This window comes from Fusarium keratoplasticum, chromosome 9 (assembly GCF_025433545.1).
Source record: "Fusarium keratoplasticum isolate Fu6.1 chromosome 9, whole genome shotgun sequence".
NCBI lineage: Eukaryota > Fungi > Ascomycota > Sordariomycetes > Hypocreales > Nectriaceae > Fusarium > Fusarium keratoplasticum.
This window is the reverse complement of record NC_070537.1, coordinates 1,103,240-1,128,629: the sequence shown is the minus strand read 5'-3', so window position 1 is coordinate 1,128,629 and position 25,390 is coordinate 1,103,240. Positions and strand designations below refer to the sequence as shown.

General features: G+C 53.7%; 10 protein-coding genes across 10 annotated transcripts; 4 read left to right on the top strand and 6 right to left on the bottom strand.

The window, feature by feature from the left end:
- Positions 1-198: 198 nt before the first annotated feature.
- NCS57_01124300 (uncharacterized protein) lies at positions 199-859 on the top strand (the record flags this gene model as incomplete). The annotated part of the gene is made up of 3 exons (XM_053060963.1): positions 199-652; positions 708-775; positions 833-859. The coding sequence occupies 3 exons, from the start codon at positions 199-201 to the stop codon at positions 857-859; spliced, it is 549 nt and encodes a 182-aa protein (XP_052909349.1).
- Positions 860-1,126: 267 nt separating this feature from the next.
- Positions 1,127-2,049, bottom strand: NCS57_01124200 (uncharacterized protein; the record flags this gene model as incomplete). Its single annotated transcript, XM_053060962.1, has 2 exons — positions 1,926-2,049; positions 1,127-1,875 (listed from the first exon to the last, which is right to left on the bottom strand). The coding sequence occupies exons 1-2, from the start codon at positions 2,008-2,010 to the stop codon at positions 1,127-1,129; spliced, it is 834 nt and encodes a 277-aa protein (XP_052909348.1). The 5' UTR covers positions 2,011-2,049.
- A 561-nt stretch (positions 2,050-2,610) lies between these two features.
- NCS57_01124100 (uncharacterized protein) lies at positions 2,611-6,710 on the bottom strand (the record flags this gene model as incomplete). The annotated part of the gene is made up of 2 exons (XM_053060961.1): positions 2,611-2,861; positions 2,912-6,710. 2 exons carry the CDS (start codon positions 6,708-6,710, stop codon positions 2,611-2,613), a joined length of 4,050 nt encoding a protein of 1,349 aa, XP_052909347.1.
- A 1,177-nt stretch (positions 6,711-7,887) lies between these two features.
- On the bottom strand, positions 7,888-9,898 carry NCS57_01124000 (Importin subunit alpha; the record flags this gene model as incomplete). Its single annotated transcript, XM_053060960.1, has 3 exons — positions 7,888-8,802; positions 8,855-9,364; positions 9,665-9,898. The coding sequence occupies 3 exons, from the start codon at positions 9,896-9,898 to the stop codon at positions 7,888-7,890; spliced, it is 1,659 nt and encodes a 552-aa protein (XP_052909346.1).
- A 1,011-nt stretch (positions 9,899-10,909) lies between these two features.
- Positions 10,910-13,083, top strand: NCS57_01123900 (Protection of telomeres protein 1; the record flags this gene model as incomplete). The annotated part of the gene is made up of 4 exons (XM_053060959.1): positions 10,910-11,045; positions 11,095-11,234; positions 11,286-12,255; positions 12,311-13,083. The coding sequence occupies 4 exons, from the start codon at positions 10,910-10,912 to the stop codon at positions 13,081-13,083; spliced, it is 2,019 nt and encodes a 672-aa protein (XP_052909345.1).
- A 496-nt stretch (positions 13,084-13,579) lies between these two features.
- On the bottom strand, positions 13,580-17,281 carry NCS57_01123800 (SCD domain-containing protein; the record flags this gene model as incomplete). The annotated part of the gene is made up of 3 exons (XM_053060958.1): positions 13,580-16,495; positions 16,548-16,759; positions 16,813-17,281. 3 exons carry the CDS (start codon positions 17,279-17,281, stop codon positions 13,580-13,582), a joined length of 3,597 nt encoding a protein of 1,198 aa, XP_052909344.1.
- A 352-nt stretch (positions 17,282-17,633) lies between these two features.
- NCS57_01123700 (uncharacterized protein) lies at positions 17,634-18,716 on the top strand (the record flags this gene model as incomplete). The annotated part of the gene is made up of 1 exon (XM_053060957.1): positions 17,634-18,716. Exon 1 carries the CDS (start codon positions 17,727-17,729, stop codon positions 18,714-18,716), a length of 990 nt encoding a protein of 329 aa, XP_052909343.1. The 5' UTR covers positions 17,634-17,726.
- Positions 18,717-18,876: 160 nt separating this feature from the next.
- NCS57_01123600 (uncharacterized protein) lies at positions 18,877-20,109 on the bottom strand (the record flags this gene model as incomplete). The annotated part of the gene is made up of 1 exon (XM_053060956.1): positions 18,877-20,109. The coding sequence occupies one exon, from the start codon at positions 20,107-20,109 to the stop codon at positions 18,877-18,879; it is 1,233 nt and encodes a 410-aa protein (XP_052909342.1).
- Positions 20,110-20,828: 719 nt separating this feature from the next.
- Positions 20,829-22,512, top strand: NCS57_01123500 (uncharacterized protein; the record flags this gene model as incomplete). Its single annotated transcript, XM_053060955.1, has 2 exons — positions 20,829-21,258; positions 21,314-22,512. The coding sequence occupies 2 exons, from the start codon at positions 20,829-20,831 to the stop codon at positions 22,510-22,512; spliced, it is 1,629 nt and encodes a 542-aa protein (XP_052909341.1).
- A 794-nt stretch (positions 22,513-23,306) lies between these two features.
- Positions 23,307-24,812, bottom strand: NCS57_01123400 (uncharacterized protein; the record flags this gene model as incomplete). The annotated part of the gene is made up of 6 exons (XM_053060954.1): positions 23,307-23,812; positions 23,861-23,928; positions 23,980-24,068; positions 24,124-24,420; positions 24,474-24,581; positions 24,642-24,812. The coding sequence occupies 6 exons, from the start codon at positions 24,810-24,812 to the stop codon at positions 23,307-23,309; spliced, it is 1,239 nt and encodes a 412-aa protein (XP_052909340.1).
- Positions 24,813-25,390: the final 578 nt, after the last annotated feature.

Here is a 25,390-nt window from a genome sequence, read left to right as displayed (position 1 = left end):
ACTCCTCCCAGTAGATGGCCATCTCCAGACTCTTCTTCCTTCACCATCAACGCCAGACAACCAACACGTCCTGACTACGTTGTTGATCCCATTTTAACCAGGTCGCGCTCCCTCGCGTCATTTTTGCATAATTTTTATCGTCCCTCCCTCCCTCTCAATTCCTATTCTCGACAACTTGTCGCATCCACCATATCCACCATGGCGCGCACCAAGGAAGACGTTGTCGCGACATCGCCTCGTGTCGCCAAGTCTGCTGCCGGCATCAGCAAAGATACAGAAACCCCAGTAAAGCGCGGTCGTGGTAGACCTCGCAGCGCCGTTCCCAAGCCCGCCTACGTCCCCAGCGGTCGTCCCCGTGGCCGTCCCAAGGGAAGCACCAAGGCCTCGAGCGCGAAGAAGGCTGCTCTCGGAGAAGCAGTTGGCCTCACCAAGAAGGCCGCATCAACGGATGCCTCTGGCGCTAAGCGAGGACGTGGTCGACCTCGCAAAGTTGCCCAACCCGAAGCCGAAGGCGAATCTACAACCCCGAAGTCTGGCAAGAAGCGTGGCCGGCCAAGCAAGAATGCCACCGAGAGCCCGGCTGCCCAGGATGTGGCTGAGGACGACAACAAGGAATCCGAGCCCGTGGAGGCTGCTGAGCCCGTGGAGGATGGTAAGCCTTGACCTTGGCGCTCAGTGATGAAGTAACCCATGCTAAGGCGCAGCAGCCAACGCCGATGATGAATCGGATGGTGACATTCCCACAGCTGGCCAAGAGGAATCGGCCGATAAGGAGGTCCGTCCATCACCATGGCTATCCGGTCTTAAGAAGATGTTTCGCTGATGATCGCAGTTGCCGGATGATGACTTGTCCAACTAGAGTGGTGGACGGAGACGTCTGCGCAGAGGATAGCATGGGCCATGTCTATTCCTAGGACGGATTATACTCTATATAAATGCCAGGCGGTTTGACTTGGCTCTGGCACCAAGCTGTGATGCTGGGCAATGTAATGGCATCAGGTTTATGGGCGGCATGGGGGATTACTGGTTTTACTATGCAGAGGAGTTTTGTGTTATTTATTGATCAATGCTGGGAAAAGCCGGCTCTTTTGACTATTTGATTGTTTCCGTTGCACTGGACGCGTGATCAAACCTTCTTCCACGTCTCGTACTCATCTTTGAGATGGTCCTTTAGCTTTTGGAATTGGTTCCCAAAGTTACGACCACACCTCCAACACTTCATATCCCACTTTAGATACGCCTCCTCCTTTGTGTTTCGCCGTGGATCATCAGTTGCCAGCGGAAAGTCATCAACGTTGACCAGAAACGGCGTGTTGAAGGAATTGTAATGCTTCCGGTGTCTCAGCGCCTCCGAGTACATCTCGCGCGACAAGACGTGCACATGCAGATGCCGCATGCTGGGCACGGCGTGGACTCCGGAAATGACCTCTGCATCCCAGTCCCGTCCCGCCGGCAGCTCCCCGCTCTCGCCGGGCTCCGCGTCCCCATTGAGGACGGCCTGTCGTTGTGCGTCGCTGCGGCTCTCCGGCCCGAGACGGCGTTGCAGCTCCTTCACCACCAGAGCTCTAAGGCGCGCCGTCTCGGCCTTTACGCTAGCTAGAAACTCGGGGTCGTCGAATGCTTCAAAAGGATGCAGGAGATTATGCTTTGTTGAGCGTGGGAGGAGGAGGGTGTGGATTGTTGCCTTGGGATAGCGATCGTTTATGGCGACGAATGAGTCGTTGTGGTAGATGACGCGTGACGACGGATATGAAGCTGGGTCTTCAAGGTACGCACCCAGACCCATGCGGTCTCTGAAAGGGTTTCCTCCTCGCGACATTCTAGGCGGCGGAGCAGACAGGGGCGCCTTTCGCTTCGGTGCCATGAGCTCCGTGACTGTGAAGCGTGAGAAGGTGAGAGAGCGATGTGAATGGGTGTTTGCGTACAGGCATTGCGAGCTGATACAGGCGCTTTCCCTTCAATTTCTTCTTTGGTTATGGCCTCTTCGGGCTCAGAGTCTTGATGCGCCATGGGTATTGAAGCGAGATTTGAGGTGAGTTGATGGTTTATAGGTAGTGGAGGAGGTTAAGGTGAGGTTGTCATGGGTGCTCATGACAGCCTACCTACGGAGGCCCACAAGGGCTAGTTGCTGCCTTCAAGACCAGGAAGCTATTTGTTGCATAGCCTCAACTGCTGCGGACCAAATTTGAATGAAAAATAGGATGAAAGAAGTAAACCACACATAAAATAAACATTTATACAGGTGAATGTAAAAGTCACTGACAAGGAATTCAAGCTGGGGTGGTGTTTATGGTCGTCCGTAATGCCCCGCCGTGCCACTTCTCCCACCATGCTCATGACTCCTTATTCTCCCTGATGAACCAGTGCACTGTTGCAACATGAATACTAGACATTATAGACGCAAAACCAAAGCTCTGAGCTGAATATTCAAACATTGCATCTTGGATGTGCCCTATAGAGTGTTCTTCTTACCGCTCTTAACAACCTTGCATGGCTTTCACGTTATTCTCGCCTCAACATCAACAGACATTGGAGCCTGGTCAAGGTCATTGCTTTTCCTCTCATGTATGATAATCTCACAAACTTCAAAAACCCAAGCAAATACCCCGTCTAAGCATCCAATCCATCAAGCTCAATCATTTTCCTCACAAGCGTAATCACCTCCTCATCCTTGACGCTCAGCTCAGGATTCTCAACCTTCTTGGCAATCAACTCGTCAACCATGCCCCTCAGTCTCGCCAGCAACACTCCGATACGTGCCCAGCCTCTGAGTCGCAGCCATCCATCCACGAGGAGTCCTCTGCCCAGGGTGTCGAGCTCGATGGGGCCTGAGAAGAGAAGGAGAGTGTACGCGTTGAATGCTGCAGCCGTGTCAGTATGTGCCAACCCAAAGGTCATGATTAATACGTACGCGTCAGATCCCGGATAAAGATCTTGCTCGTCGAAATGAGGCTAAAGTACGCCATATACGCCGCGTTACCCGAGAAGCCCTGGCTTCCAAACAGAGTGCTGCTAGGATGCACAAATACTCGTCCATTCTCCTGGTTAAAGTACTTGATCGACCTCGCCTCGGGGTCCAGCTCAACAGCACCAGACATGGAACTGGCAAACTTCTTGTCAGGGTACTGAATCCGTGCGATCTGAGGCGTGAAGGCCGCTGCCACGAGGGCTCGCAGGAGTTGAGGAGAGTCGGAGCCAACACCGCGACCGTGGGCTTCGCTCGTGGCTTCAGAAGGCGGGACGATGCCAATCTCTCCAAGAGCCGTGTAGTACTGTGCCTTCGTGTTGGAGATGTCAGACAAGGTCTGGAAGTTGAGGAAGTGCTCCTCGCACCAAGACCGGACATGGCGCTGAGGCATACGGTCTTGCATCATAGCATCCCACTCCTGGAAGGCATGGAGATCGGTCAAGAGATCGCCATCGCCGCTGTAGAATATCATCCGAGCTTCCTTGGCCTCATCTCTCTTCTCTTGTGGCGACACAAACGGACTTCTTGTGCTCAGGATCGCAGCAATCGTAACACAATCATCCAAGCAGCCAAAGATGGCACCGAATACCATCAACTTGCCACATCTCAGGTCAGCGGGTAACATGGCCAGTTGCTGACCCATAGCAGTCAACTCATCACCATCAAGGGCTCCCATACGCCGCAGGAGCTTCATGGCGCCATCAATAGCCGTAGCATCGGGAGGTGTAGGGGATCGCCCAAGGAATCCAGCAACATCTCTCATGCCCATGGCACGGACCGAGAGGCACAGCTGCTCCAGAGGTACACGCCGAATTTCAGGCTCTGGTCGTTCAGGCATCTGCTGTTCCAGGTTCTGCGTAAAGAGCTTGTAACATTGGCCCTCTTGGACACGACCAGCTCGACCGCGTCGCTGCTTACAGGCTGCGCGAGATGCCCACGTCTCCTCAAGCTTTCGCATGTTGTTTTGCACATCAAAGCTGGTCTCCTTGACTTTACCGCTATCAATCACCACAACGATGTCGTCAATGGTGATGGATGTTTCTGCCACATTGGTAGCAACCACAACTTTGCGCTTCCCAGGTGGAGCGTTGGCAAACACTCGCTTCTGCTCGCGAGTCTCGAGCGAGGCGTGCAGAGGAAGAACATGGAGGGAGCTGATGGCCTTCAGAGCGTGACAAGACTGGTTGATCTCACCAACTCCGGGGAGGAAGATTAGAATACCACCCGTCTTCTTCTCATACGACAGCTCGTAGTCGATGGCCTTGACAGCGTCCACAAGAAGGCCGTAGTTGATACGATGTCCCAACTTCTGAATGACCTTGCCCATGGCCTCGTCACCGATGAATCCATCATCAGACTTGTCGGTTCCATATCCAGTCATCCGGATCACATCATCAAGATAGAACTCGTCCACAGGGAATGTTCGACCTTCAATCTCAACCGTGCCCACGTTGAGCCCCTCAGATGCAAAGTAGTTCTTAAACGTGGCTGCATCCAGTGTGGCGGACATGAGAATGAGCTTCAGCATATCCTTCTTGGCCTTCATGACGTCGCGGATGAGGTTTAGCAAGAAGTCGGTATCAAGACTTCGCTCGTGCACCTCGTCGATCACGACGTGACTGACATCTGCCAGAGACGCCACCACATCCTCAACTCGACCTCCTGAAGTCTGGAGTCGTCGAAGCAAGACACCAGTGGTAACAAAGGTGATCCGAGTATCTTTGGATCTTCGCGACTCGCCACGAATAGCATAACCGACCTCATCTCCAACACGAGAGCATCGCTCTTCCGCAACTCGATCCGCAAGTCCAAGTGCCGAAATTCGTCGTGGCTGGGTGACAATCATGTTGGCACAGCCGCCTAGTCCATTGGCATACAGATCGTCCAAGACAAACTGCATAGACTGCGTAGATTTACCCGAACCCGTTTCTCCGCTGATGATGGTGACATGGTTGCTCTTCACGGTGCCAATGATGGCTTCCCGCATCTTCCATGCTGGCAGCCTCTGACGCTTCGATAGCATGTCCTTCCACGAGGGTGAATCTTGTCGTCGCAGCCATTGCTCTCTGTTTCGCTCATCCTTGATCCACTTGATCATCTTAGGGGCACGGGAAGGTCGCTTCTTCTGGGAAATAGCTGCAACAGGCTTGAACTCGGCTGCGGCTGAAGAGACTGCAGAGATATCCACAATCTTTCCGGGGTTTTCAATGATGCCGTTAATGTTCTGCTGAACCCAGTCCATAACCAGATAGATCTTCATTGGCTCATCACGCAACGACTCTTCAATATGCTCGAGGGCTTTGCGGATGATGCTGAGCTTGATGTAAGAAGGCAGGTTGGCAACGATGGACAGGATCAAGTTGGCGGGATAGGTAGCTGGCCGTCGGACCTGTAGGAAAGCCTCCACGGTTTGCTGTCCATTCTTGACCGAATCCAGCTTGATCCGAATGACGTTGTCTCCGTCACGCTCGAAGCCATCACCATACATGGCCTCGAGACTTCCAACCTCTTCTTCCCACTGCTCTTCGGGAGAGCCTAGGTCTAAGAAGTCGGCATCATCGGTAGACTGGGAGTCGCTAGAAAATAGCAAGTTCTGCAGTGTCTCGGCAGCTTTGCCCTCATCACCACCTTGCTCATCTAGGACTCTCGTAGCCAGCTCGAGAGAGTACCCCGACTGAGCAAGACGCTTGATAATTCCCTCTCTCCTCAAGTTGGTTGTACCGACAGACACACCAGCAGAGTAGCTTTCCGGCAACGCCCATCTAGGAAGGTCATCTTCGGGAACGTGGATGAGCAGCCACTCAAGCGTCTCTTCTCGGTCCTTGCAATACTCGACCGCTTCTTCGACATGGCTTCGTCGAAAGCCAAGCTTGGCCAGTTCCGCGACAATGGCGTCCTTCTGAGCCTTTGGCATGTGGACATCGTTGGGATTCCACTTAACTCCAGTCCGTAGAAGAGTCTCCAGCTGTGCCCTCGTCTTCTTGCCCATCTCGACCTTGGGCGCAGTACTCCATCCTTTCATGATGTTGGATGATCGTCCAGAACCATTCCCGGCGTTGCTCATGAGGAGCAGTCCAGCCGCTCCAGGCATAGCTGCCGCCTTTGCCTTGGCTGCTTCGATCTCCTTCCTCTTCTTCTCCGCCGCAGCCTTGGCCTCCTGTCGTTCTTGAAGAGCCTTGAATGGATCCGCCTCGTACATCCAAGCCTTGCCCTCTTTTACGTCGGCGGTTTTGAGAGCCTGGAAGTCCTTCCACAGCGATTTGTGATCCGGTGGAAGAACCGTATGCTTGTTCTGCATGCTGCACACTCTAAAGAGAGCATATGTAGCCGCTGCATGCTTTGCCTCGATAGCTGTCGGCCGCATAATCAGATGCTTATGAGTTGCGGGGATCTTGAAGGGCTCAAGCTTGGTCATCTGCTGCGTCTTGGGGTCCTTTGCGCTCAAGGTGACCCAGACGGAGAAACCGTCTGGTGTCTTTCTGGTGTCATATTCCGGCCGCTCCCACCGCTGCTTTTGGCAGTATTCGCTCAGCAAGTTGACCGGTAGTTTTCCAGTCCACGAGGAGCCACCGATGAGCTGCTTCACTGTCGGTTTAGGAGGGCCTAGTGATGGAGTTTCTGGGGTCGAGGTGCCCGCCTTTTGTCCTTTCTTACCCTTGCCTTGCTCCTTGGGCGCGGCAGAAGGGAGAGGGTTGGACAGATCAATCCCCGCGTTGGCCTTGGCCTTGCCCTTTTTCACCATGATGAAGGCTGGGAATATGGGGGTGTTGTTGAAGAAGGGATAATATCAAGCTGGAGGCGATTGGTGGAGCTCTACGCGAAGTGACCAACCATCCTAATCAAGTTGCTTGGATTGGTTGAAAGAGCAAGCAAATATATGCTGTTAGTGGGCACGAAGGATTAATATGGACTCGATATCACCAATAACAGATTTATCTGTATATGTATCAAGAAGAGACGGCGAAAGACGCTGAGGTTGTCCAAAGAAGCCAGATTTTGAGGTCAACCCAAGCCTGTCACTGCCTAATTGTCCAGAAAAATTGTTTATAGAACTCACACTGTGCAGGGCCACATAGTTGTGTTGTGTGATACAGTGCGATAGTCATGATGGTTTCTTGCCCCACCATGCCTTTAAAATCGTTGCTGACCGTCTTCAAGAGGAATGAATTCGCAATTATCCGGATACAATTTGAGCTTAGACAGACCTTTTACAAGCGATTGTCCAGAGACATTGATATCATTGCACACCATGAAGCAGCATCACATGTCATCACTTCAAAGCCATGCGGATCATAGAATGAGGGGCAAACACTCCTTATTTTTGTTGACTACGGGTTTGGCTACTGTTGAACCAGACACACCACCACTTGGTAGTGAATCAGCCGCAGTTTTCAAGCTTCATCTCGGAATCTCCCGATGCACTAGCACGGGGTTCCACCTCCATTCGCATCAATCATACATGATGCTGCCAGACTCCTTCGGCGCCGTGTTGCGCGAGTCTTGTGGGCCTGGACAACACCCTTCATGATGCCCTTCTGCCTCCACTTCGACTCGTCCACCTTGGCCACTTCTCCGGCACTCCTCTCGAGATGCGAAGCGCCTCCGCTGTCTTCGCTCTCTCTCACTTTCTTCCTCTCTCAGGCTGGAGCTTTCAAGCTACCATAGGGCCTGTATTCTGCGGGGATGGGATTTTCCCTCGCATAAACCTTCCAGATACATTAAAAAGACGCGGTTGGGTTGGGGTGTGTGATATCATAGGGGTGGGGGTAAAATGACAGTCTGGTAGAACTGTGCTGGGTAAGGGGTCGTGATGCTACTATAATGCAAGGGTTGAAGACTGCTCCACGTTTCGGATATCCAGTCGGAAGTCATCAAAAGGCATGCATTGTCCTCTCAGAACGCTGCTGCAAGGTCAGGCCCTACATGTCCATCGCGTCGCTGCCCTTGCCAAAATCGAAGCCGCCAGATGGGGCAGCACCGTTGGCGCCGAAGCCGAAAGTGCCGTTGGGGCCGGCGGGCTGCGAGGCCATACCCTCATCAGCGTTCTCCTCGTCGTCAGAGAAATACTTCTCAATGATGTTGTAGGCCTTCATGTAAATCTCCTCGTTGGCGTTGTTCTGGCAGTCGTGGATCTTCTCCATACCACCACACTCCTCAATGAAGAGGGCGTAACGGTTGATGGAGTCGCCGCTCTCGCCAGCAGCCTGCTTGTCGAGGTCGCCAATCTTAAGAATGTTCTCAAGACCGTCGAGAGCAACCTGGATGATCTTGTTGTCGGGGCAGGCGAGGAGATCGCAGAGAGGCTTGATGCAGCCCTGAGCGACGAGGTATCGGATCTGCTCAGGCTTCTGCAGACCTCCAGAGGTGGCATTGCTGATGGCCCAGCAAGCCTCCTTGCGGGTCTTCAGGTCACCGTTCTGGAGAAGGTGGATCAGAGGAGGAATGATGTTGGCATCGATAACGGCCTGGATCTGGGACGAGTTGCCGGCGGTAATGTTGGAGATGGTCCAGCAAGCCTCCTTGCGGATACCGTCCTTGGTGGAGCTGAGCAGAGAAAGAAGGCAGGGCAGAGCACCGCAGTTGATGATGACCTGGGTCTGGACATCGTCACCGGTGACAATGTTTCCGACGGAGCGCAGCGCAGGGGTCTGGACAGAGGTGGAAGCGTGCATGAGCAGCTCCACGAGTCGGCGGGGGATGCCAGCCTCGATAACGGCCTGGATCTTGTCGTTGGATCCATCAGACAGGTAAGAGATGGCCCAGCAAGCATCGATCAACACCTCGTCGTCGAGAGAGTAGACCAGCTTGGAAAGGACGGGGAGAGCAGGGGCGATCTAAGGGCACATGTCAGCTTGCGTTCATATGGTTCGATGTTTGGTCACTTACGGTGCTCCAGTCGGGCTGAGGGGTCTTGCCACGGCAGAAGTTGCTGAGAGTCCAGGTCGCGTTACGGAGCATGCTGAGCTTGCGGCTATCGCCGAGGAGGTTAAGGAGAGGCTTCAGGGCACCGCAGCTAAGGACATAGTCGCGGCAGTGAGGGCTGTCACCGGCAATGTTGCCGAGGGCCCAGACGGCCTGTTCCCGCACATCGGGCTCAGGGCTGGCGAGAAGCTCGACGAAGATGGGGACAGCGCCGGCCTCGATAACAACCTGTGTCTGGGTGGCGGAGCCGGAGGCAATGTTGGTCAGAGCCCAGGCAGCCTCGAACTGGACAAGGGTATGGGGGGATCGCAGGAACTCGACGAAGCGGCTGACAACACCGGTCTTGATGACCTCCTCGATCGGGGGGTTGCGCTCCTTGGAGAGCAGCTTTCGGAACTTGGTGGTGGCTTGGATCTGCGCATCGATCTGGTCCGAGAAGACGCCAGCGACCATCTGAGGAAGGTCCTCGTTCAGCTAAGAGGAGGGGTCAGCAAGGGGTCTCTTGGCGACGATTCAGACTAGGATTGTGAAAGTTAAAGGGCACGTAGAGGCGGTAGGGCCATGGAACGGGACGTGAGCGTCATGGCAGACGTGGTCGGCCTCTGCTCAGGTCACCGAGCCATACGCAATGTGGGGTTCCATGAGATGGGTTATTTTCCCCCACATCACAGGCGGGAGGGACGGGGCGAAGCGAAGGACGAGATTTGCAAGCCCGCCTTGAGACGACGCCCGAAGTAGACGACGCATAGATGAAACGGAAGATGAAGCACATACCTGAGACTCGGTGGGAGCGGACTCATCGTCGCTGTCGGGGGCGGCGCCGAGGGAAGCGCCAGGGCGGTTCTCACCGGTTCCAATACCTCGTCGCTTGGCCAAGTTCTCCTCACGCTTCGCCTTTCGGATCTCAACCTGCTGCTCCTCGCGGCGGCGACGGAGCTCCTCAGGCTTGAAGGTGTTCTTGGCCTTGAACTGGGTGCGGCGATGCTCGGGGATGTATCGCTCAGCCATGGTGACTGGTTTTGTTTTGGTACGAGGGGGCGTTGGTAGGTGAACAGCAGCAGCAAATTCTTGTGCGGGGGGGAAGCGCAAAAGATGTACGAGAAGGAGGGAGCTCAGCGTTTAAATGAAAATAGGCCGGCTCAATAAGGTTCCTCGCTTGGGTAAGATGGCGGGAAGAGTCGAGAGATGTGAGGAGGAAAGGGAAAAGGAGGAGGAGGAAGATTTTGTTGTTGATGGAGAAGGTGAAAGAGGAAGGCTCAAGTTGGGTTGGTCGGCCGGGGACTAGGAGGGCGTTGAAATGATTGACCCAGCAGGCGAGTCTTTCTTTGGGCGATGGGCAACAGTCACCACTGACTTCCAAGAGAGCTAGGCCCAAAAAGAAGCCGCTACCGCCTGTGCCAAAATAAAGGGCCCCGGTCGGGTGATTTCAGCCTCAGGTCTCAGGCAGAAACTTGGGCGCCATGGAAAGCGTCCAGAATCATCCACGCACGCATGGGCATGGATGGATGGATGGATGGATCCCTTCATTCACCCACTCGCAGCCCAGGCAAATAACCTCTTCTCCTCACTGAAAGGCGGTGGGTGATGGATGGTGCCTGAAGTTGACGCATCAGGTACTTGGCAAACACTGCTGCCTCAACAATTTGTATACAGTATCTGCAGTCTTCAATTTTATTACTGTATCTCCCTCCCAGGCTGTGCCAAATTTATCCCATTCACATGAAAGCAAAGCAATTTGCCACAAAATTAAGATGAACAGTCAAATCACATGCACCATCACGTGCTGTCGCGACACAAAGACATAGAGGGGCAAGCCTCTCTACGCGTCCGGTCCCTTTCATGTGCGCTCAGACGCCATGGACCACCGCGTCTCACTGACCCTCTCCCCATCACACGACGTCACATCTCAACTGTGACTATACGCGACCGCGTAAAGCTGCAAACAATCAGAGATCCTCTTACTCACTGCCATTTGCCTCGTGATGTAGGGATTGCCTCGCATCTCCTTCATCAGCTACAATGTCGCCGCCACCCTTACTTCCGGGCTATGTCTCGATTCGTAATATCCTTGACGGCCAGATTCGCCAAAATTCCATGGTCAATGTCATTGGTGTTATCGTCGATTGTCGTGCTCCTGTTCCGACCAGAGGCACTGGTGAGCCACTCTATCATCACCATCTCTTACCACGCTAACACGCGCTCAGACTGGAAATGCCAACTTCGCCTCTATGACTCTTCAGTTGAACAAGACACTGAATCTTCAATCTGTCTCAACATTTTCCGTCCTAGCAATGAGATGCCAAAAGCTGGCTGTGGCGATGTCGTACTCATTCGCTCAGCCAAAGTGCGTGCCATCACATACCACGGGCAGCATCCTCACTGACCGGCTTCTCAGGTTCAAAAGTATCAGATGGACATGCCTTCGCTCATAACCAACTGGAAAACGGCTATCTCATTATACCAAGCCTCTAAGATTCCCAAGCCCCCAGCCGATGCCTCCGTCGCACTTCATCATCCTATCAAATCCAAGGACCGCCTTCCTGATAACAAGGAGAATGCCTTCGTCTCTCAAATGTACCACAGCATCGACAAAGACCGCCTCCCTACACAAGTCGAATTTGAGAGCATGGTACTCACGTCGACAAATGTCAAAGACAAGTTCAACCTCCTCGAAAATGTCAAGGATGGCATGTTCTGCGACATGGTGGTCCAAGTTGTCAAGCCGCCCTACGACATGGGCGATAAGGTGACACTTTGGGTTGCCGACTATACTCAGAATGAATCATTTTATAAGTTCAGCTACACTCCCGGGGATCTCCCTGAGGGACGAGATGGCGATCCGTATGGATACACCGACAAGTTCATAGACACCTCTTCCACTCCCAGTTCCAACTGGACAGGGCCTTTCGGTAAACGATGCGTCCAAGTCACATGCTGGGAGCCTCACGCCACTGTAATCCGTGAGACCAACATCAAAGTTGGCCAGTGGGTGTCTCTCCGGAACGTGCAGATCAAATGGGGGCACAACAACGCCAATTTGGAGGGGTTTTTGAGAGAAGACCGTGGTGCCAACGGACCAAAGCTCAACATCTGCCCACTGACACTAGATGACCCCGAGAACATCAATCCTCATATGAAGGACGCCCTCCGAAGGAAGCGAGACTATGAACGCCTCAAGAAAACCCAGATCAAGGATATGGCCGAGGCAGGCAAGGCAGGCCAAAAACGCAAGTCAGAGTTATCCACCGAGTCGGAACCAAAAAAGAAGAATTCCAGGTCGAAACGGAAAGCAAAACGCGCACAAGCTCAGCTGAGCCAGAAGAAGGATGAGCAACCCGTTGAGATATCAGACCTGAACTCCCGAGGTAATACCAGGCTTCACCTCATATCACACTCAGATCTGCTAACTTGCATCGATAGTCAAATGCGAAAACATGGACAAACCCACCAGCTTTGTGGCTGAAATGACTGAGCCTGTGTATCACCAAACCAACATTGACGGGCAGGATGTGAAGCTCCAACTGCCCTTTGTTAACACCAACTACCGCTCCAATGTCAGAGTCGTCAACTTTTTCCCTTCGAACCTCGTGGATTTCGCTCGCCCCAAGAAAGAGACAGAGTTTGACATCCTCTCGGACGATGGAGAGGAATCCCTCTCTGGCAGCGGCTCAGAAGAAGAAGAGGATGCGGATCAGAGCACATTGGACGACTTTGCAGTCAAGCGCAACTGGGAATGGCGCTTTTATCTAGAACTTGAAGATGCGGCTGTCCCTGAGAAGAAAAGCAAGCAGAGGATGTGGGTTGCGGTCGACAACCACGCTGCTCAGTGTCTTCTTAGCCTGGATGCGTCCAACTTGAGGCACGAGACCAAGGATCTGCAGCTACTTCGCGACCGACTCTTCACCCTCTGGGGAGAACTGGAAGAGCGCAAGAGTCTGGCCCAGACTAAGAAGAGGGAAGCGCAAGAAGCTGCTCGAAAGGGGAAGCCCCCTAGTGACAGTGACGATGAGGACGACCAGCCTCGCAAGGCCAAGAACTCGGATAAGGCGCCGGTATCTAGTCGGCCGTTTTCATGCTGTATTCGACAATACGGTGTCAAAGTTTTGGAGTCTGACCCAGGCAAGGCCGACGCGGGAGAAGGTAAGCGTTGGCAGAGAATGTACAATCTCTTTGGAACACGGATAGCAGGCTAGGAGTCTGACGGTACTGTTTTGGTTCACGGACGGAGAAATGGGCAAGCCAGAGAGTTTGGGCCGTGGAGTTTTGCATTTCGGCGGCGCTCATAGGTACATGTAGGTATTTCCTTTACCCGGACAACACCAGGGAAAATAGGGCGTAAAAGGAAACTGTCTGAATAAAAGAAGTTGCAATGACAACAAACGTTTTGACTTGGGTTTCTTTTCTTTCGCACACACAACAATCTCTAGACGCCGCGAGCTTTCCTTTGGTCACATACCCAGACTCCAAACCCGACGACACACGTGTGGGAGACCAAGAGGGCTACACCTTGATAGAAACACAGAAAACAATAGAAAAAGGGGAGGTCATGTTTGAGACAGTGAACCTACAAAGTCGCAACCTAATAATAGAGAAAAGTCCAAGAATTCCCGCCTGAAAAAAGAGCATCGTGTCCACCGTTTACACATTTGCAGAAGCCAAAAACAAAAACAAAAAAGACAGCCTCGCCTTTTAATCCCCGAGAACTTCATCATCTGATTCGTGAGCTGGTCGTTCCTCTTCGTGTTCGTCGTCGTCGTCGATGGGATCCTCCTCAAGGAGGCCCTTGCGCCGGAGATCCTCCCGCGAGCCTTCCTCGGGCGGAGGCGTGTCGTCAAAGATGTCGTCCGAGTCAGAGTCGTCGTCCCCGATGGTGACGATGGGCTCGCTGAGCTGCGGCTTCTGGGTCTTGGAGACGGCGGCGGTGGAGGGGGGCTGGACACTGGCGGCCTTCTTTCTCGTGCGCTCAGCAAGCTTCTCCTCGTCGAGATAGGCGACGACTTCTTTGAAGTTGTGGCCGAGTTTGTGTTGGTTGCGGAGTAGACGTCTCCGTAGCTTGCCGGCATGAGCGCCACGGTTGTCTACGAGTCTCGCTGTGATGGCGAGGACATACTTGGCCGTGAGCTCACAGAGTGCCTTTTCAGCCTTGAGCTCAGCGGCGAACCGCTCTTCCTCAGACAGGCTCTCATCCTCATCATCCTCGTCTTCATCTTCGTCATCGGCCACGGGATCTTCATCCTCAGCTGGCTCGTTCAGCGTCTTATCCTTCTTTGACTTCTTGGCGTATTGTCGCTCAGCGCCATCAAAGATGGCGACCAGTTCGGGCACAAGGCCTGACTCAATCTCCTGAATCAGGGACTTGTACTTTTCGCCACCCGTCGCCGCCTCTGACTCAGAGCTTGACGAAGGACGGAAGTGCTCGATCGTTGGTCGAAGGCTTGCAAAAGTGAGGTGAAGATCGCAAAGACTTCCAGTAGCGAATAGTCGAAGCTGGTCGATGGCAGCCCGAGATGAGAGTGTCTCGATGAGATGTCTACGGAAGGTTTGCCGTAGCACGGATAGGCGATCGAGATCAGCGTCTGCGATATTCACGCCCGACGAAAGCAGTTTGGAGAATGCCCGGGCCTTCCACATAAAGTAGAATTGGCAGCTCTTGATAGCGAACGAAACCACCTCGTCCTCGAGATCATCGAGGTCCTCGTCGTCCAAGGGCTCGTACTTGCCCCGGTGCACGATGTTGGCCAGAATCTGAATGACTGGTGACACAGGTGACTCCTCAGTGCCACCTTCAGCTTCCAGAACGTCGATGCAATCCGAGATGCTCGCCAACTTGCTAATCTTGAGAAGAACTGTCGACAGTTCCTTGAGAGGTGCTTCGGCGAGGTTTCCTCGTGATGAGATTTCGCAAGTCTTGTCAAAGTTGTGAAGAGCAGTGACGACAGTTTCCCAGAGGTTCGAGAGCTTGCCGTCAGTCAGCTCCTCGAGTTCGTCGTACTGTCGTGAATGCAGCAAAGCTGTGGCTGCCTCGGACAAGACTCTCTTATCGTCGTGTCTGTTAAACTGCGTGCTGACCTCATCAAGCAGGGTCTCATATTTGCTGGTATCCTGTCGTAGTTGTTGGAAAACGTCTAGGTTGAGGAAATGAGCCAGACGAAGGACAATCGCTGCCGTATCCGGTTCGGCGCCAAACTTGCTGAGGAGCTTGGGGATGAGACTGACAAGCTCAAGCGCAATGTCCTCAGAGCTCAACCCATCGGTTGTCTGCAGCTTCTTTCTCCCCTTGTCATGCTCACTGGCCTGGGCAAGGCTTGACTTGACTGCTGAACTCAAAACATCCAAGAGAATCGCCTCTTCAGTTGCCGCGGGAGCGACAGCCTTCTTGAATGCCCTCTCTGCATCATTGCCCCTGGACTTTGACCTTGAGCTGGTCGTGTGGTCGTAGAGGAGGTAACCTGCCAATATCCTCCAGTCCTTGATCTCTTCGACTCTCTCATAGAGAACCTGCGATGCCAACGAGATTCTGGTGTCGGGGATTGTTGCCTCCAAAAGATCCACAGCGACGTCTAGCCTCAGGCTCTGCGCGGCTTGATGGTGTTCCTCGATCTGACTGTCGTAAATAGCGAGCGTCTCGGCGAGGCACTTGAGATCAGCCCAGTCGGCGCGAGGTGCGTCAAAGGGATCCTGTGGTCTCCCATCCTCATATTTTCCTGCGGGTATCTCATCCATCACCTCTGAGCCACCAAGGTCTTCCAGCTTCGAGTCAAGGGCCTCATCAACGCACGCCACAAAGAATCCGACCACGGCTTTTCGGATTCTGAACTCATTGTCAAAGATGAGCTTTCCAATGGCATCAATCTCTTCGGCCTCTAGCATGCCCTTGGCACGAAGAACATCAATCAAGCCAATTGCCGCCACGCGAACAAAGACCTCAGAATCCTTGCAGGCCATCTCTATGAGCCTAGGTCGGAATCTGTCAATAAAGTGGCCAAGCTGAGACGCGTCTCGCTTGAAAACCTTGGTGAGCTGCTTCAGAACCTCATGTCGAGTCGGCGCGTTGGTATCTGACAGCATCCAGCCAAGGTAACGGAGGTAACTTGGCTCAAGAAAGACGTTTGGCAAGCCCAGGATCCAATTTCCGAGTGCCTCGACACACTCAGTTCGGATCTTGGGGTCAACGTCTCGGTAGCGATGAACAAAAACTGTGTCAAAGAAGGACTGAATCGCTTCACTGCAGATCTTGCGGTTGCTGTTGTTCTTGTCCAGCTCCTTCTGATGGTCCGCTGCCATCACCTTGCTCTTGGCTTTCTTGGCCTTCTGCAGGCGAATCCCAACGTGGCTGATTCTGTCGTCCAATCTGTCCGCCACCCTCACCAGTCCCGTCAGAGCGGCTAGTGATATGGTAGTAGCGGTGTGGCGGAAAGGTCGGAGAGACGATGAAGACATGCTGGCCAGCCAGGCGTGGAGATTATCGATTAGACTCTCATCTTGATAGATGAGGTTGGCCTCGTGGATGGCCAAGAGGAGCTCCTCGAAAAAGCTCACTAGGATGTCGCGGAAAGACCGCGTAAACTTGGTTCTGGAGATTAGAGGATAATCTGTGATTTGTTGCTGTCATCCTGTCAGTACCACTTCTGAAGCCTCAGGCGCATTACGACGGTACCTCTTGGTAAACACTCTGAAGATCAATCAGTCGGTTGGGGATGTTCTCGGGGTCCCGAATGTCGTCCTCGTTGACCTCTTGATCGCAGCCGGCGCATTGCAGGATGCAATTCACGAGGTCCGTCATGGCTGCAGCTTCGTCTTCGCGGTATTTGTGCACCCATTCTGTGACGACCGACTCGACAGATTCTCCTCCAGTGCCAAAGAGATCAGCTAGAGAAAAGTTAGCATCGGAAAAGCGCGCATCAAGCCGAGAGTGCGCCTACCGAAAAGGCCGGTTCCCTTCTCGGCCGCCTCCTCAATGCGAACCGTCTTCTTGGGCCTGCTGGGAAGGCTCTTGGCGGCGTGGGTAGCTCGCGCAGGTCGCGAGGGCTGGGATCCATTGATCTTGGGCTTTTTGGAGGATGGCTTCTTTGCGCGACTTGTTTGCGACGACTTCTTTCTGGAGCGCGGCGCAGGGTGGTCTTCGTCGCTCTCATTGTCGGGCTCGTCGCTCATCTCCTCATCGGAATCAGGCGCTTCATTCTCGGCATCCTCGTCGTCATCGTCATCATCTGCATCGTCTCGCTTGCGCTTCGCGTTGGAGGATTGAGTGGCGGGCTCGGGGGTGAACTTGGCGGGCGCTCTCACGACGCGTCCCGAGCGACGACGCGTTGTGCCGTCGGGATCGGGGGTCGGGGTGAGGGTCGCGTTATTGTCCATGGTCTCTCGTAGGGGCAGTCGCGAGGCTGACATTGAGTATATGGACTTTGCAGTCTTGAACCCTCGATGCGGGGGCGACAATGGTGTTGCTGGCCACTTGGCGCGTCGAATGTCGCGTGGATGACGGCGCAAGCTATTTTGGAAAGTGGGCGGTTTCTGGTGCTGGATGATGGCGGATGAACGTCGGCGAGGGGAGGTGGCCGCCTAACGAGAGAGAGCTGCCTGAGCCACCTGAGCTGAGCCACCTCAAGCCACCCCTGTTGAGGCCCAAGCTCCGCTCTGGAGCTCGCAGCCCCAGAACAAGCGGGGCCCCAGCCACAATCCACGCACTCTTATCAAGGCTTGTTTGTTTCAACTTGAGAGGAAATGCTTCTACTATTCACGAGCAAGATGGAGATATTTTATATCAGATGAAATTGGCCCTTCATTCGTTCCTTCTCGTTCTTTAAATCACACACATCACCAATATGGTTCCAAAATGGAATCGCCTTTCCCTCCGTCCTCTTCCTCCCCCGGTGATGGCCGCATCGTCGTTGGTCTCTTACCTGCTGGTGGGAGCGGTCTCCAAGCAATGACTTATCAGTATCCACTGAAATTGATCTCGCCTGCGCCTTCACCAACCCAACCAAGCATTTTGGTCTTTCTTTTATCATATGGAGGCGGCCTTGTTGCTGGGGACAGCGTCAACTTAACCATCCATGTCCGAGAGAAAGCGAAACTCAGCATCGCTACACAAGGACATACCAAGGTCTTCAAATCTCCCTCAGCAGATGTCACCACGCGGCAGAATTTGAATGTCACTATCGACGATGATGCCGCCATGTGTCTTCTTCCGGACCCTGTCCAGCCGTTCGAGGACAGTGTGTATGCGCAGACACAGATATTCCGACTCAAGAGCCGGGCTTCTCTGTGTCTTCTGGACTGGGTGACTCAAGGTCGTGCAGCCCGTGGAGAAAACTGGAGTTTCCACAAATGGTCTGGGCGCAACGAGATATGGCTCTGCGATCAACCCGACGCCTCTACCGAAAGGCTTTTGGTGCGAGACTCGATCATTCTCTCGAGAGAAGCGAGCAAGTCTGTGGGACGATCACTCCCAGACATGATGCAGAACTTGGCGATATCTGGGACTCTCATCTTGCGTGGAAACAAGATGGAGTCCTTGGGAGAGTTCTTCATGAGCGAGTTTGCCGCACTTCCTCGAATTGGAGCCAGGGATTTCCGCTCGCCAGAGGCGAAGGCGGCGGGCGAGCAAAATCTCTCGGACCATGAGCGTTGGCGCTTGCAGAGACTCGAAAAGGAAACTCAAGGCGGCATCCTTTGGTCTGCAGCACACGTCCGAAGCTGTGTGGTCGTCAAGTTCGGCGCGAAAACTGTGGAGGCTGGGAGAGATTGGATCGGAGCAATGATCATCAAGGAAGGGAGCATTGCCGACCAATTCGGCGACCAGGCTCTTATGTGTCTCCGATAGGACTTGCCAGTCAATGATCGGGCATGACGTTGGTGGTTCCATTCACGTTGTCTATGAGCACATGAACATGGCTTTCATGATAATGTTACAATTTACATCATATACCAAAGACAAGAATCACAATACACGCTCGCCTATCAGATATCCAACAACGTTCATCTTATCCTCCGCCCACAGCTCCCGCTACAGCGCCTATCCCTTCTCCCGTGATTTCAGCAAATTTGGACAATGCCTTGATCTGCCACAATTTAAGCATGGCCAAGACTGCCATGTTTGCCCAGTCCGATCCCATCTGCCCAGACGCCCCTCGGCCGACGAAGCAGAACCAGCCCGAAGATTTTGAATAGTCAAACTTGGCTGACTGGCTAAAGATGGCGAGTGCCTCTTCTTCCATGCCTTGGCGCACAAGCTTGAAGCCCTTGCCCGCTTCTCTGCCGAGAATACCACTGATTTCCTTCTTCTCCGCCTTGACCCATAGGAAAGTGTTGCCGCCAACATCAAACTTGATCTTGCTTGGGTCTGAAGACTTCATCTCGGTGAACCGCCCGTCTGCCCAGTTGACATTGATCCTGCTACCGGTGAAGCCCACCCCCTTAGCTCCAGCAATCAGCATCTGATTCATGCCGTTCATTCGAAAGAGTTGCATCTTGTGATGGGCACCGAAGCTGATGTCGGCGCGGTATTGTACATCGCCAGGGTGTCTTCCGATAGTCATGGTCTTTTGGCTGCTGCTCCCGTCGAGGAAGATCATAAAGTCGGAAGCGAAGAGACCAAACGGCCTGTCTGGTGCCATCTGATGAGACTGTGGTGGCGCGTTCGGGGGAGGATAGCTTTGAGGACGCGGTTGTGGGCTGTGCTGCGTGTAGCCACTGGGAGGCGGGCCACTTGAGCTCTGGGGACGTTGTCCGTACATTGGTTGCCCTGGAGGGGGCTGTCCGTATCCTTGAGGGTTTTGGGTATACGGCGGAGGATTCGGTGGTGCGAGGTTCTGGCCATAACTTTGACCGTGTGCTGGGTTGCCATAAGCCTGTTGGCCATAAGTTTGGCCACTGTTATTCGGACCGCCTTGTCCACCATCCCAGCCTGGGGATCCGTAGTAGACGGGAACTTGACCAGGAGCTGGCTTGCCTTGGCCAGAATAGTCCCATCCTTGGCCAGGGCCGTAATAAGAGCCCGAGTGTTTAGACTCGCTTGCTCCCATGGTAGGTAGTGTATAGAAGGGAGTGTCACTTATTGTTGATGTAGCCTGTAGACAGGTAGGTAGGTATGTATGTATGGAACCAGTTGAACTTGGGCTCAACCAAAATTTGAATAGAGAAACAACAGCCAACATGACGGTCGGGCTCTGTGGTTTATATAGACCCATATCATCTGCAATAAAGCAGAGGCTCATCAACCAGGCCGCTCCATCGGTGCAATACTAACCACTTGGTGTCGGAAGCTGACATCACGGGCTGACCAATGGAACCCCAGACGCACTTCCGAATCTGGCAAAACCGAGCGCTGGAAGGAATCAGGGCGATCAGCAGCCCCGTAGCTGCAGGTTCGAGGGCTGCTACTGGTGACTCGAGATAGAGAGATTTTCATCGAAAGCCGCGAGCTTGTCGCACAATTACGAGGGTGGCTTTTTCAGCAACTGCGGCAGGGCTATGGTGTGGTTGCTGACCAAGAAACTGCCATTCCAGATGCCCAGAATGGTGGTTTGTTTCAAGACATCAAACCCTCTACTAAGGATTACTAATACGATAAGGCCAAACAGACGAGGTTGTTGAGCAGTAGGTAGTCTTCAGTGCAGAAGTCCGATCTCTCAGCACATTGATGTTATCTCCAGCCCAAAATGAAGAGCTATTTGACTACCTGAGTTGTGGCTGGTGCCTGTGACGTTTCGCGCCAAAGTATGCTTAACCAGGATGGGCTTAGCGCATTATCCAAAGGCGGTGACCACTCGCGACGGCAGAATTGCTATCCCCCACTTGTCCCGCACCCCACTTTGAACTTGGCATTCGAGATCCATCCAAATTTTTGTAGAGCTTCTTCTATGAGTAACCTACTTGCGACAACAACTTCATCTCCCAATTACGCTCTTCCCCTCAGTCAACGAAACACCAGGGTATGAATCGCGGAAGGGCACCTGCCCGGGGCACCCGGAGAGGAGCTGCGGCCGCTGGCCAACGCGCCCCAGCTGCCACTGGCGAGAGCAGCGCAGGCCCTTCAACTGCCCCAGCAGCTTCTACCGCAGCTTCGGGGACCGCGACTCCAGCCATTCGAAGCGCATCAACCCGCGGCGCCGCAGTTGCTCGAGCGACCAGAGGTGCCACCGTCGGTCGATTTCGTCCCAAGAACATTCGTCGAGATGAGGCAGAACGAGAGGAGCTGGCTCGCCAGGAAGAGCAAAAGGCCCGTGAGAGAGAGGCAGATGAGCGCAGAGCGAGAGGACGCTCACGGTTCAGGAGCAAGAGGAGTCGTGGTGATGCCATGGGCAGAGGTGGTTTCGGACGAATAATTTCCGGCGCCAGTGGCCCCTTCTCGTCGGGCGCAGCAGGTAAGGCGCAGATGCGAATCTTCTTACACAATTGATGGCTCTCTAACAATTTCAGGCTCTTCCGGAGGCGGAGGCTGGTTCGGCGGGGGAGGAGGAGGAGGCAACTTTGGCGGCGGCGGCTTCGGACGAGGCTTCAAGTCAGAATCCAAGCCTGGCTTTGCTCAGGCCGATGGGTCACGGTTCCGCGAGGCACGAATCAACGCCGATAAGCTCCACGTTCACACACCAGAAGAGGAACTCGACAGCGAGGACGAAGCCATGATGAATGTCCTAAGCACCCGCGCCCCCAGCGTCCTGCCCATGGGCATCTACCGAAAAGAACACAAGGAAGAAGGTGTTGTGGTGGCAACAACGGCCGAGCTCGAGGCTGCCGAAAATGCACAGAATGCGCCAGCTACGGCCGGCGAGGAGGAGAGTCTCTGGGTGGACGACGACGCAGGAGAGGCCCAGGCAGTCGAGCAAGGAGAAGAGGGTACCTGGACAGACTCAAAACCAATCATCAAAAAGGAACCAGGAGACGATTCTATCGATATGGATATTAAGGTTAAGCCAGCCGAGGATAAGAAGCCAGCCGATGAGGCACCAGCAGCCAAGCCCAAGTCCAAGAAGGCAACGGCTCAAGAGCTGGAAGACAAGTTCGCCGATCTCGACCTAGCGCTTCTTCGCAGCGAACTCGGCTCTATCGAGATCACAGAGGGTGAGGGCGAGGACGGCAAGAAAGCGGCACCGAGCAACAAGGACGGCCGCTTGTATCTCTTCCGATTCCCTCCTATCATGCCCCCGTTGAAGCAGGTCGCTCAGCCCAAACCCGTCAGCAAGGTAAAGCCCGAACCCACCGAGGCTAATGTCCTCGAATCGACGCCAGCCGCTACTGACGCGAACCCCGTGGATCTCACACTGGAGGATCTGGTTTCATCCGGTCTCAACAACGGTGCCGACGACCCGGAGAACAAGCATGGCTTCATGCCGAGCCTCATGACACAGGGCGGCATGATAGGCCAGCTCAAGGTGCGCAAGTCGGGTCGCACGACCCTAGACTGGGGTGGTCTCCTACTTGACATGGGCTCCAGCCCAGACCCGGGCTTCCTGACAACTGCCGTCATCGTGGAGGAGAACGACGAGAAGCCCCGTCCCGGCGTCGTCGGAGGTGAGAGCTTTGGCATGGGCAAGATCATGGGCCGGTTCGGTCTCGCCCCCTTCTGGGATGAGGAGGAAGATTGGGAAGTCTCTCCCGAGGACCTCAAGATCACATAATGCATAGCGGTCCAGCCATGACGGAAGCGGACGAGGGATATGAGCCTTATTGGCAGCGCGGCAGGGGCAACAGGTATCGCATAAAGCATTACGTGTAACTATGCTTTCAGATCATGGATATCAAAGAGCAAGCAGACCCAAACAAAAAAGAGAAACAGATACCCAACACTACTACATCATGCAGTGTGTCGCATTTGCGCAGGCCTCGCCCTGCCATGCAACAGTACACGGGCCTCTTCGGCAATCGCGAAACCCGCACACTTCTCCAACAGCGATTGTGTCAGAAGGCAACTGCATGAGAGAGAGGGGTTCAAACACGGATCCCAATGCCGTATTGTGCCGGATAAGGAACGAATGTTTGGGGATGAGGCAGTAGTCTGGTCAAGACAAGAATCAAGTTGCCCATCGGGAATGGTTACATGTACCAAAGTGTGTGTCACGAGAGAAGGCCCTTGTGACTCTGGTCTTGTTTGATGCAGTCATGAATACATTAAGAGTTAGAAAACGTGCAGCATTGTCAAAATGCGTCCTGCCAGTGGCCGTCGTGGGCCCCAGCTTTTGGTAGCCATGGATCTCCCTCCCCAGGAGGACCAATATCATACAAAGTAAAAACCCAATTGGTATCGTGTGCCTTCGCGCAACCCAGCTTCGAGGCCTTTTTTTTCCAACGCCTTGACCCATTTTCCCCGGCCATCTAAAGAGATTCCCCGCAAAGATTGTTGTAGTGAGACAGTCAGTGTACAAGGGAAGTAAGTGTATGCCGGTTGACGGCATATGTCGTATCGTGAAACCCATCATCTCCTGCCGCCGATTCCGTGTCGGTCTATATCCTGGCTTTGCGCTTCGAGGTCGTGTATTTGTTCAAACGAATTGTTCGGTGAAGAAATTTGCGCCGAGGCGTGCCAGGGTGAAGGCGGCGGCGACCGGTTGCCCTGGATGACCAAGATCTCGCTCTTAACGATGCTAACTTGGCCGGGCGACAGAGGGCCGTTGGGTACTCCCCTGTGAGGGGGTAAAGGAATGTTGATATCGTTCGGGATGTTTCGTATCGTATCGTGTTTCGGCTCGACGTTCATCAACGAGACATCGTTGGGGCCGAAACCTGGCATGACACCAGGCTTGGATCGGTTTGCGTTGGATCGCATAGCAGCGGAATGGCCTGTGCCATAGGTGTTCCCGGTGGACTCGAAGCCTCTTATCTTCATAGCCCGGAGAAGGGGTCGAATGGTGGCCAAGCTGGATGCGATGATGGCGACGCCTGGTTCGATAAGCGTCCAGACCATAGCATCAGTGCCAGCAACTACAAGATGATTAGCTAGTGTCCAGAACAGAGTCAGGGGTCGCGTACAAAGGATGTCGTCGGTGTCGGTGAGATCGGCGAGAAATCGTAGACGAACGAGCGTTGCGATACTTGCACTTGAGAGAGGATTAGAAGAGTTACTTAAAGCGGTAGCTGGTATAACTTACAAAATACCAAGGCCCAGAATGACAATAACGGTCGCCTTGGCTGTCTTGGTCATCTTGACAGTCCATAGCATAGGAATAGGTAGGATTGCCTGTGCCATGTCAATATGTCTAGTTCTCACTAGATCGATGGGAATGTTGACTCACATAGAGCCAGTCAGACACGATAGTCATAGCACTTATGGCGTAGGCGGCTGAGACGATCTGGTCTGCAGAAACACAATGACCACCAGTAATTCTAAAGTCCCATTGTTTCTCGACGGGACTGCACTGGAACATGTTCCAGAAAAAGATGACTGTGCTCCAGATGGTGATGACGGCCAAACTGATCCAGATGATCCATGTGTACACCGGTTTGACCGACAGTCGCAGGAGGAAGACACCGATGCTCAGCTTGATGAACATCATGTCGAGGACATAAGTCGCGGTCGCCAAAGCTTGCCACTGATACAATAAGCATTCGTCATGAATAGGTACTCCGGTTGCAAGTTGCCTACCTTGAGAGCATTGACCTCAGCTGCATCGTCTTTAATAGCTTCATTGTGTCGGCCGAGTCCTTCTTTCACTCCTTCAAGGATAAAAGCGCAAGAGACAGTAAAAATTCCCTGTGGAATGGTGAGAAGCTGCTCGACGGGATGCCTAGGACAGGAAATGTTGCAGCATACCTGAGCAATGAGCATGAGCCAGTCATCCAGTTGGTAACTCTTCATCACGAAGGCTCTTGTATAGGAACGGAGGCCGACAGAGAGCCAGCTCAGGGCCATAAAGACAATGACGGTGCTAACCAAAGCAGCCGAGTTGTCCTCGGAAAGGTCGATGTGCTGGTTGGCAGCCATGGCGCTCCAGCGTCACGAGTGCAGATCGATTTCGAGCATGGCACAGCCTTTGGGCGTCAAAGAGGGTGTAGAGAGGGAACGGAAAAGATAAAAGGAAACATCAAGAGGCAGGACATGGGTGATACCAAAGGGGGGGAACCGGGTGATATCCCCGTGAGATATATCTCACTCGTGCAAAACACCAACCAGCTCCGAGGTACATAACTGATCTAGGCACAAGCAGTGCGGGTGATTCACACCTAGCAACGGCGACCCAACCCAGAGTTGCTCTGCATGATGCATGGGTGTAAGCCCGTGCCTGCAAGGTACGGACGGTGCCACCAGCCGGAGAGAGGATGTGAGCCGGCGTTTGTTTGGGCACACACTCGCTCAAGACCGTTTAAGGCATGCTTACGGTGCTGCATCTGGGGGGCACGGGGGTAAAAGTCCCATGCAGGAAGCAAAGATCATTACGCGGTTCCTGGGCCGGTTCCTCTATCGAGTTCCAAGTGGAACCCGTCAACGCCTCGTTTGGTGAAGAAATAGGCGAGGGCAGGGGATGGAGTGACAGGGGACATTTGTTCTGGTGGCATACGTAG